Source organism: Branchiostoma floridae, chromosome 3 (assembly GCF_000003815.2).
Source record: "Branchiostoma floridae strain S238N-H82 chromosome 3, Bfl_VNyyK, whole genome shotgun sequence".
NCBI classification, from domain to species: Eukaryota; Metazoa; Chordata; class Leptocardii; order Amphioxiformes; family Branchiostomatidae; genus Branchiostoma; species Branchiostoma floridae.
The window spans coordinates 17,912,508-17,924,212 of NC_049981.1; the positions used below are offsets into that span (position 1 = coordinate 17,912,508).

At 42.3% G+C, this 11,705-nt stretch overlaps 1 protein-coding gene across 2 annotated transcripts in view; it reads left to right on the forward strand.

The window, feature by feature from the left end:
• The window catches only part of LOC118412617 (G-protein coupled receptor 54-like), a 14,785-nt gene extending 4,520 nt beyond the window's left edge, over positions 1-10,265 (forward strand). For both annotated transcript variants that reach the window (XM_035815578.1, XM_035815577.1), the window contains 5 exons: positions 7,804-7,889; positions 8,174-8,359; positions 8,986-9,063; positions 9,272-9,435; positions 9,880-10,265. In XM_035815578.1, coding sequence (XP_035671471.1) covers positions 7,804-7,889; positions 8,174-8,359; positions 8,986-9,063; positions 9,272-9,435; positions 9,880-10,129 — 764 coding nt within the window. In that variant the 3' untranslated portion in view covers positions 10,130-10,265. The remainder of the gene's footprint in view (positions 1-7,803; positions 7,890-8,173; positions 8,360-8,985; positions 9,064-9,271; positions 9,436-9,879) is intronic.
• Positions 10,266-11,705: the final 1,440 nt, after the last annotated feature.

An 11,705-nucleotide genomic window follows, 5' to 3' on the forward strand; every position in this document is an offset into this window, starting at 1 on the left:
AAGATACATCAATGACATGCTCTTCAGGCAATACATTGTCTGCGTTAGAGAAAATTTGTCGGCCTTTGACGGGCAAAAAGCGGCGTCTGCCACTTCTTTCCAACCGACACGCTTCAAGACCAGTAGCCTTCTCGTTCGCTGAATATTTAAAGGGGCATTCCACTCCAGAAACGAGTATTATTATTCCTCAGAGAATAAATAATTATGTTTGAATCAAGTTTGTTTGGTCAAATGTACCACAGGTTTAAGCTTAAACGCAAGGGAACATTGTAGCAAACGAGTTCTTGAATTCCCCTGAGGACCCTTCCAATGCATTGTTCGCTGGTGAGGGAGGACTTGGCTTTGACCATGGGAACAGGCACTAGGTACCGGTTATAGTATAGATTTCTATATTATGATGTTTTAGGATCACTTTTTTAGTAGACTGTGTATGCACAAACGTCATCAGAACGTTTGTGGGTCATGCTGTAGCAATTTGTTCATGTATAAAAGTAGCCTTTTTAGAGAAGAATGGTCCACAAAAGTGACCAAATCTCTGAATTCCAAGGACCGCTGAGCTTAAAACTTTTTGTGTTCCTTCCTAAATGTCCGATAGCCACTCTACCACTTTCGTTCGCTCAGCGGTTCTACCGTTAGCGAGGAATTGTGCCCAACGTCGGCCACACAAGCAGTTTTGGCGCCGCCATTTTACGTTGACTGACTTTCAACTCCTTATAGTTAAGTGGTCAAATATCCCCATCCCAAGATGATATAGTCTTCAAACTTTTTTCGTATTTCCCTACATATGTGATAATCACTTGACTGCTTTGTCAAGCTTATCCCGACTACCGTTAGCGAGAAAGTGTGACGGAAGTCGCGAACTCATATACGGCGCAGTACATTAGAAGCGGGTCCGTATGGGGGTGCTTGGATTTAGAAAAGAATATTGCCTGAAAGACAAATCAGGTAACTTTGCGAAAAGTCGAGTGCATTTGTATCCCAAAAAATATCATCTATCAGAAAATAACACTCGCTTCTGGAGTGGAATGCCCCTTTAAGTCCAAGCTTTAGCACGCCGAGGAAACCAACACTGGGGTAGGAAGTTGGAATGTGAAAGGGGTATACCATGCCCAGGGTAAATATGATTATTAGTGATTATGAAACAAGACCAAACTTTATCTAACCAACACTTTAAATAATTGGGGCTTATCCACATTTTCGACCCGTGTACTAGCCTAAATACGTGTGCTAATATCCTTGTCACATTATCCACGATCGGGCGTATTGATGGAAGATCGGCCGTATTTAAGATCGACAGAGGGTTGCCCGTATTTTTCACCTGAAAACCGTCCCTGCCACATATAAGCCATGCTTTGTACCTTGTACAATTATTGTGCAATAAAGTTATTATTATAAGCGAGGCTCGGGCGATTGCCGCAGAATCGTCGTCCGATCGATTTTCGCCAAATGTGACAGAGGTATACGGGTGCGGTCACATGTAGGCCGTTCGATCGTCGTACGATTTTGATAATAGGATTTTTAAGCAGGCAGTGACAGCGCTACCACCCGCAAGGATCCAATACAGCGTTTTGTGCAACAAGACAGCTGAACATTGTAGGACACATGCATGGCTGTCCTAAAAATGCCCCAAGTTAGCGATCGTAGGACGATCGCACAACTATGCGCCTTTAAGACACATGGTTTTTGGCGGGTGAATGATTTTGAAACCTGCCTTTTGTGTGAAAATTTTAGATGAACTATTCCTTTTTTTTACTTTGAATCTGGTATAAAATTCTAATAAACTATTTTTTCACGATTTATATGACTTATCGATAATCTACAGGAGTAATGTTCAATATTTTTCCAAAATATCCAAAATGTGAGCTGTACTCAATAAGAATGCGACGGTAACTACAGAGGTTAGCACAACACTCCACTATTGGCTAAGTTGTTGTTGGGAGAAGGTCTTGCCCAGAGGAGTCTATTCACATTTCACATTTTCCTCATCTCATACCGCATGCGCACTGCAAATACTGAGCTGCAAATACTAATACACCCCGGAGGGATCCTTTCATCCCACTGCATAGCGACCATAATTCTGTGTTTTTATCCACTAATTGCGAGTTCTTTTGAAGAAAATACCAGAAGGCTTTAGCAACCACTATTTGGGATTCACAAAACATAAAAGCGCAAGATCAAAAAGATTCTAAGGCATCTGAGAAAAAACAACCTTTTTTGTTGTTTAACTAGAAAGGCCGGTATTTGCTTAGGAGCAAATTCAGCTATTTTCACTCCGCTCTCCCCTTTATGCAGAAATGGACTGTTCCAAAATTGAACTTGAAAAAATAAATCCAATGTTGGAATGACCCGGAACTACGATGCTACTATACTATTAGTAGTACTGTACGGTAATCAAACTTTTATTACCTCCATGAAATGTCATGGAATGGAGGTTATATTTTCTGTTATGTGTCTCTGACTGTGTAGATGATTACTCAAGAACGGCTGGATGGATTGGTTTCATACTTGTTGTGTTGGTGGGGTGTGATGAAAGCTTGAATCGATGAGATTTTGGGAGCCGTATCTGTCGTTATAATCGATGTAATAATATCAGAAATCACCCCTATATTTGAGATATATTGGTACAGGCATCTTGCTTTATGTGTTTGTTAATGGGCTTAGCTGCAAGCAGATAGTGAGGTGATTTCTATGACAGCTGTATGGGGAACCCACATTAGTTTTATTTATGTCTGCTTAGGACCGTTTCAAATATTTGTAACAGTTGGCACATTAGTGCCCCTGTTTGCCCAGCCCAACATTCTAGAACATCTGTTTTGGGAGGCGGACAATTTTGATTGTGATAATAAATTGCATGTATCATTGTATGTACTTGTGCGTTTGGGGACGCAGTGTGTTATATTTCGTTTGTGTTGTTAGATGTTTTGTGGTGCGCATTGCGTAACGCGGAAGTTTCGTTAGTATGTACTTGGATGTATGACATATCTAATATGTGGGTGTGTTAGGTAATCCCTTATCTGAACAGGTGTGCGTATAGCAACTGGTTAGGGTAATGTAACAGTTAACTCCTTAAAGCAGCTGTTTCACGATGCTGGGCAACTGTTTCCCGATGCTGGGCAACTGTTTCCCGATGCTGGACAATTTGAATATGATAAATAACTTTGTATTTAGCCACTTGTGCCTTTGGGGACCTGGTGTGTTATACTTTGTTTGCGCTGTTAGATTTTGTGGTCCGTGTGGCTTATGCTGATGTTGTGCTGGTAAGTACTTGCATTATTATATATCGGGCATCAACTTGTCCCCGTATCCTACATGTAGGTATTGGTTGTCGGATATTTCATGTCCTTTTGGTTGTGTTGATGATGTGTTTGTATCCTGTATTGTATTTCTTGTATTGCAGTAGTGTTTTTGTCATATGTCATATTATGACAAATCATACAGTTGCGATTCATCCCAGTATGTAGAACATAATGCCTGTCTTGGAAAATGAGTGGTTACTGTCTGTGGTTTCCGCACCTATGTTTTGTTCCTGTTTGCGATATTGATATATGGTTTGGTGTGCCCGGTGTACACAGTCGTCCTACGATGCAAGTTGGTTCCTTAGTTTTCTCGTATGTGATATTATGACAAAGCATACAGTTGCGGTTTTACCTAATATGTATGACATATTGCTTGTCCTGGAAAATGAGTCGTTACTGTCTGTGATTATCGCAACTATAGTTGATGTCCCGTTTGCGATATTCGCATATTGTTTGGTGTGCCTGTACACAGTCGTGAAACGATGCACGTATCAGAAATCACCCCTGTAGTTGCAATATATTGGAACAGGCATCGTGCTTTAAGTGCTTGTTAATGGGCTTAGCTCCAAGCAGATAGTGAGGTCATGGAACCCCGAGTTTTTTTAAATATGATAATTAGTTTTATTTATGTCTGCTTAGGATATCATGGAGATGTGAAGCGTAAGTATAATTGTAAGAGGTACATTTAACGGTAATGCTTAACAGGTATGGATGTCTCACATACTGTACTGCTGATTTGAGTGACATGGTGATTAAAATGCCATTAGGTCCACCGTCCTCTCTTAGATGGGTTGGGTGTCAGAAGTTTTATGGGCGATACAGATGTTCTGATTTCGTTACGATAAGGGACAGTTGTTAGTTGTCTCTTTCGTAGCCAATGGTATTTTTTTTTAGCAGACGGGGTTGGCGCCAAGTATCCATCTTACAGTTGGTGTAGGGCTGTCAGAGGAAAGTGTGCATCTCGTTTTTGTACCGTGTGAACAGCTGATGATATTGGTGGAAAATCAAATCACCATCTGACTAAAGTTGGCCACGTCCCTTCTTCTTTCTGAGTTTCCCAACTTCCTCCCACCACACCGCTCTGAGGCACATAGTCGAACCTCAATAATGCTGATAACCTTAGACAGTTTAAATGCCAAACATCAAGCTTAAGGAACACCACGCTACCATATGCCGTCGACCTCTTAAATGCACATTACACAATTAAGTGTCACATTTTGATAATTACTAATCAGATGGACATCCTCTGTGTCATTAAATAAATACACCACTACTTTCCCATAACATGTATAACCATTACTCTCAAATACAACCGACTATAAACATACATACCATCCACAAAAAAGCAATAAATATTTCATGGAGGTATGAGGTCCCCGAACTCTAGTTTCTTGCTAGTATTTCACACATTAACAAAGAAGTCACTGTTGTACTTCAAGAAAGAAAGTTTTTATTTTACAAACGGAAATTGTGTTGTATTTTTTCTACAGATGCAACACGTTATGCGAACCTAAACTTTGCTATTACGTACCCACAGCAGACAATAGAGTGGATGTGGTTAAAGGTTCCTGCTTATTTACACAAGGCAAGGGAAGTTACTGCACTTATTCAAGGTTGTCACAAGCATTACTGTTCTTCATACAAGCAGATTTCACCAAACAAACTGCACTTCACTTTTATCTCGTTACCAAGATATGCTTAGTTTTAGCGAATTTAGTGCATTTCTTTAAAAATCGAATTGGATATCATGGCTGCACGGCAATGGCATTATCAGTACAAATGTAAAGTTATGCACATTGTATTCAGACAAAAAGGATCACATTCTGTTTTTATACTTAGAGTTAATACTAGTAAGTTAATGCATTATACTGATGAACACAGCTATTTAGCCACTGTATGTTTGCACAAAGTCTGTTTTATATATCTAAATGTTTTGTATGCTTTTTGTCTAAAAAAAAAGGATGTAGCAAGTGCAGTAATCATACGTCTGTTATAACCTTAAAATCCCATTTATTTTCCACATAAACTAACCAGTTTATTGTTATTTAATTGTTCTGATTAACTGTTTATAGTACACAGCATATACAATGGTGTGGTGTCTGAAAAGGTATAAAAACTTATTTATGTCTGTCATGAAATACAATATATGAACTCATAGTTGATATTATAATATCTACAATTGTCACTTAGTTTAATAGTTACAATATTGTCCCAAATAACCTAATCATACATGAAGCTGGTGTTTCTGTCACAGTTTCATTAAGTATGTCGGAACACTTCTTGCACTCGACATTCTGCGCGTTGCGAAATTGTTGCCAATTTTAAGATAAACAGTACCATTTTTCACTTGCTTTTAACGGACTTCTTCCCGGCGACATGTCAAGTCAAGTTTGTGCTCCCAGCCGCTAGTTTAAAAATTCATTCCTCATTGGCTGCACCCGAGCTGACCAATCAGGTCATCGCTTCCGCTAAGTGCCGGGCGCATATTAGTTCCCTCCTAAATTCATTTAGCCTTTAGCCACGATCCAGCCTAGGTCCGGTGCAATGGCCTAGTGGGTAGAGTGTTCGCCTTGCATTCGGAAGGTCGTGAGTTCGATCCCCGGCCGAGTCATACCAAAGACTATAAAAATGGTACATGCTGCTTTCTCTGCTTAGCACTCAGCATTCGGGAAAGAGTATGGAAGTTGAACACACACCACTACCAGTGGAATAGCCCCCTGCTGTAGTGTTTGCGTTGTGTGTGGCCCAGGGCTAACGAAACAGAGATGGGCACCGCCCTATGCGCCAGAAATGGGCACTGCCCTTGGCGCGGGAAGGGTTTAACTTTAACTTTTAGCCACGATGCACAGCTGCCGGTGGACCACTTACGTCACGCGCGGGAACGTCCATAACCATATATGGTGCAACGGGCGCACGTTGAAAATACGCGTAGATACCCCGCCAAATTGGCTTTTAAATCATTTTGAAGTGATTTTTGGCCCAAAATAATACCGGGGTCCTTTTAATGAATATCTCATGTACTATCATACCAAATTTCGGGTCCCTTGAACTTAGTATACGTACCTGGGCAAGGGAGGCAAATATATTTACAGTTTTGGTCATAAAATGACCTAAAACATCCATAAAATCATTTTAAAGGTAACGTTATCTATAAAAAAATGAGAAAAATGTCTGGGGGTATGAACCTACTCTACCTTTGTGCCGAATTTCAGATCATTCGGTCCAGGAACGACGGAGAGGAGTCCCTTTAAAGATCGCGACAGGAGAAAGAAAGAAGAAACATTACGAACACAATATTTTCACTCCGCGTACCGTAGGTACGCTACGAAGTGAAAATAATGACATACAAAAAGCAAATCTGGGGAAGAGGGGTATGACTTAGCTGAAGCTGGTATCATACTGGACTGTTTTCGGTTGGTAAAAGAAATATGGCCGCAACTTTGTGTTTTTTCGCCAATTTTCCAATGAGGTCACAATGACGCAAGTATTTGCGTTTGAAGCCAAAATGAGCACGTTTTTTGGAAATTGCAGTGATGTCAATGAATAAGAACACAATGTATATGTATCTGTATCTATATAGCCGGTAAAACTGCCCTTCGGCGTAACACACCAGCTTCGCCGTCACGCGGCGCGGCAGCAGCTGATTATATTACACTGAACGCGTACGACCCGTCAAACCTAATTTTTGCACATCTGTCTGCAAGCGTTCTTTAAAACTATCCAGAGAAGATGCCCCTACTGTGCTTGGTGATAACAAATTCCACTCTACGATAGTTCTGGGAAATATGATTTTTTTAATACATCAATCCTAGGTTGGTAACTCTTGTACTTGAAGTCATGGCTGTTTCTTGTTCTTTTTTGAGCTGGTATTAGATACTTATCAGTTGGTACATCCACCAGTTTATTGCCAATATTGGTCATTTTGTACATCATGGAAGGTCTGGACATTTTCCTTTTGTCTTCAAGTGACATCCACTGCGAATCTGTTTTCATTTTGGTAACACTATCATCCCTGTCGTAGTTGTTTGTACAGAATCTGGCAGCTTGGTTCTGTACCCTTTCCAGTTCATCTTTGTCTTTTTTGTATACGGATCCCATACTGTAGCGGCATATTCAAGGTTAGGTGCTACCAGTGACGTGTATGCAAGTGATTTTACCCTGACTGGGCATGCCACAAGTTGCGTTTGATCATTCCCAATGTCTGTTTAGCCTTGGTTGTTATTTTGTTAACATGGACACCCCACCAATGTAAATGATAGAATGCATTAAAATGCAGTTATATAACATCTCAGATTCTGAACATGAGTTTAAAGCTAGGAAACAAGTGTGTAGGTTTGGGACTCAATCGGCTTTCCATGTAAACGCGTTTTTTTTTTTGCAGAAAGCAATCAAGAGATTCAGAAATCATATAACTGCATTTTACAAACCACTTGAGACAGTTTTGAGAGGTGTAATTTCTTTTACTGATTTCAAATTCCAATGTTTGCCTGTCGTTTGACATTTGTAGTCGCCTTGTTGATGTCCGCACCGCTGGCCGCGAACCTTGACCTCCACCAGACAGAGTGGCACGGCACGCAGACATACTGTATGGAGGTAAGACACCGTACCATACCGTACCGTACCGTACCGTACGCAGAAGTACGGCATCCGCAATAAGAAATAACAATGTAATGCAAGAGGAATATATTAACTAGTGCAATCTATTGTTTGTAAAAGGGCTTTAATTCAGCCCTAGCCTGCAACGCCTTTTTTAACGATATAATACTAGTAAACCATGATGATGATGATGATGATGATGATGATGATGATGATGATGATGATGGTGATGGTGATGGTGATGAGAACATGCTTTACACGGGGTATTCTTTCCCCTGCAGCGGTGGGATTCTCACGCCGGACAAATAACTTACTGGATCACCGTTGTTCTGCTGACTTACGTACTCCCCCTAGCGATCGGCATCCGGAGCTGCATCGCTGTGGTAGAAAAGCTCTGGGGGCGGAACGCTGTGGACCCGAACATCGGCCCCCAGATCAGAAACAGAATTCTGATAAAGAGAAGGAAGGTGGGTGGATCATTGTAAATGGCTTAGTCCCCCTCATCTGCAACCACTGATACCAACCACACGAGGAGAGCACAGAGCCACGCGTTTACAGCTCCGTAACTCTACGCACCTACACCTCCCTCGCTGTAGAACCCAGACTTACACATCTACCTTCATCCCTTATGCTTCCCGACTTTGGAACGAATTGCCACAATCGGTAAAGCAAGCTCGAAGCCTCAGTATGTTCAAGCAGAGATTACGGTCCTTGAATGCCTAATTTATATTCTAGATATATGCAGATTTATTGTATTTAACGTTAATAATTTTTAGCCAATGCTCCATCTTCTTAGTGTATTGATATAATGTATATATAGACTTTCTTATGCAGCTTAACACTTCACACAACAAAATAAATCATTACTCATCACTGAATTTGAACCCAATCGATTGCCGTTGTGCCAAACAGCGTTGTGGCACATGCACAACTATTGTAGCAGACTAGCTTTAGCCCACATTTCATTCTCGCCATTATCTAATCGTTTCGTCGCAAATACTAAAAAAAGGGTCTTGTGACTGTACTGAGAACATGCCCATGATTATCATTTCGGTCTGTTTGTTTGTTTGTTTGTTTGTTTGTTTGTGTCTAGGTGTGTCTGATGGTCATCACCATGGTGGTGATATTTGCCATCTGCTGGCTACCCACCCAAGTACTGCTCCTCTGGCAGGTAAGAATGGGCTGAGACATATTGTTCTCAACTTCTCCACCTTCTCCTGTCAGATCTTCAAATCACTCTATATAAACACTCCAAGGGTCACACTTCCCTGTCAATATTGGTTTTCAATGGACTTAACTTCAGATAGGTGACGTTTGATAGCTTCTTTCTCCCATAATTCCCAAGTACTAAACTATGAAGGGCTATCACTGCTCTTTAGGTGATTGCCAAGGAAGATTTCCCCTTCACCCTGGTGACGTTCTCTTGGAAGATAGCGGCCCTGATCCTGACCTATCTGCAGTCTGCCATCAGCCCCATTGTCTACATCGCGTTTGGTCACACCTTCCGCAGAAAGCTGAAGCAGGCCTTCCTTCGGATGTTTCGGTGAGTAGGACACCATCGATACCCCTTTGTTCATGCTACGGTTACATTCGCAAACTGGTGCCCGACTTGGCAGGTTGTGAAAACGAGAAGTATGCTATAAAATAGGACGAAGACAAGATAAGGTTAATGCTACTGAGTCAATTGCTAATGTTGTTTCGTGGGCGTGGTAGAGCAGGGTCCCACGTTCGAACTAGCGGGGTCCGTGTACGTACGTAGCCTATAACGTTAGCTAGGATATCTGTGGGTTTGAGCTAGAACTGGTTATCATTCTTAATTTGCACCTCTGGAACAGTCGTTCCGTTAGGAGTTTCATTGTCAACGTTTCCAATTTGTATCATATGCCTTGATGATATGGGACATTCACGATCCATTTATTAACAAATCCGATACTAACTTGTTTGTTTGTTTGTTTGTTTGTTTGTTTGTTTGTTCGCATTTCTCCAGGTCCAGCCATGAGAACCAGGTGGCACGCAGAGCAGCGGCGAGACAGGCTGATGGAGGACAGGCTGCTGCAGTAAAAATAGCAGGCGCCAGGCGGGGCAACAATGTGGTCCTGCCGTACACTACACACCAGAACACCGATGAGGAGGAATCAGAGGACGTATTTGGTGGTGTCTGGAACAGAAAACGAGTACATAATTCCCCTGTAATGGGAGAAAAAAAGAACAATGGTGATTGTTACTATAAAAGTTAGAATGTATTGGAAGTATTGCAATAGAAGCCTAATTTTGAAAACCCAACACAAAATTGCATAATGGCGGCAAAGAAAACCATTTTACATCGACACGATCTTTTCTATCCAGCCCCAATTTGGTACAGAAATGTTTTAGACGTCTGAAAATGATGAATAATCACAGACGACATAAAACTTTGTATGTACTTAAACAGGTTGTAGTTCAAGATCTTCGCGGACAGTTTTCGATGGGTTCGCGGCATGGGCAATTTTGATCAGATGGCGTGTTGGTCATTGGGCTGCCGGAACAAAAGTCACCCAGGCAACTATACGTTGTTTTGAATAATCATTTCACGTCCCCAGCACCCAGAAATATTTTTTTACAATTCGGTCTTGTTTTTGCAGGAATCCTGTCCCGGTTGGGGCCTTCAATGTGTCTGGCACTCCCAGATGTGCTGACATTGGAAACCGCCAGGTGGCCCCAAGGCAGCTGATACCACGCGCCCCAACCGTTACCAATGAGGATTAGAACTGTTGAAATGTTGAATCATTGAACAATAGGTGTTAGATATCGTCTAGGAACTATATTGGTATACCCATTGTTCTATCTATTTGCCTCCCTCTCTCACCACCACCTCTCTCTCTCTCTCTGTATCGTGTGTGTTTATGTATCGTGTGTTTGTTTGTGTGTGTGTGTGTGTGTGTGGATGTGGATGTGTGTTCATGTGGATGTGTGTGTGTGTGTGTGTGTGTGTGTGTGTGTGTGTGTGTGTGTGTGTGTGTGTGTATGTGTGTGCATGTGTATGTGTGTACATGATCTTTGTGCCCTTGGGATAGGCAATTTACACGACTTTCCTAACTTAACTCAAGTGTACATAAGTGTAAATGAGAACCAGTGGCAGTGACAGGCCTTTGTGGCAGTGGCAGGCCTTAGGGGCATTATTGTTATTATCATTATTGGGTGGGCCGACTACTCACTCTTTGCAGCCAGGGGCTGAATTGCGAGGAGCTTTAATACAATTAACGGGGCTAAATCGCAAGGGTCTGGAGCGAGCTGCCATTCGGCGCCACTCAGGTGACCTCAATACGACTGTCGCAAGTGTCTAGAGCGAGCTGCTATTCGGCGCCACTCAGGTGACCTCAATACGACTGTCGCAAGTGTCTGGAGCGAGCTGCCATTCGGCGCCACTCAGGTGACCTCAATACGACAGTAATTGCCCCAGGTGCGGCCAAGGTACTGTAGGTTTTGAACCGCTCACACCGCACCATCGCACATGTGGCGGGTTCTTTAACGTGCCCGGGGTATGGCTCTCCCCAGACACGGGACCTCCATTTAACGTCCTATCCGAGGGACGACTCATTTTCACTTGAGTAAAGTGAGGAAAGTCGTGTAAAGAGCCTTTCCCAAGGGTACAAGATCGGCAGCACGGCAGGCGGATTCGATCCCGCAACCTCTCGGTCACGAGGCGAACGGGGCATGTTCGGGTATGACGCACCCGCTTTACACGAGTCATGGGTTAAGGAGGAACCCCTTGCATCCTTGGTCGGAAGTCCTCCTTGGAGGCGGAAACTCCAAACAACAAAGCTGCATCTGCTG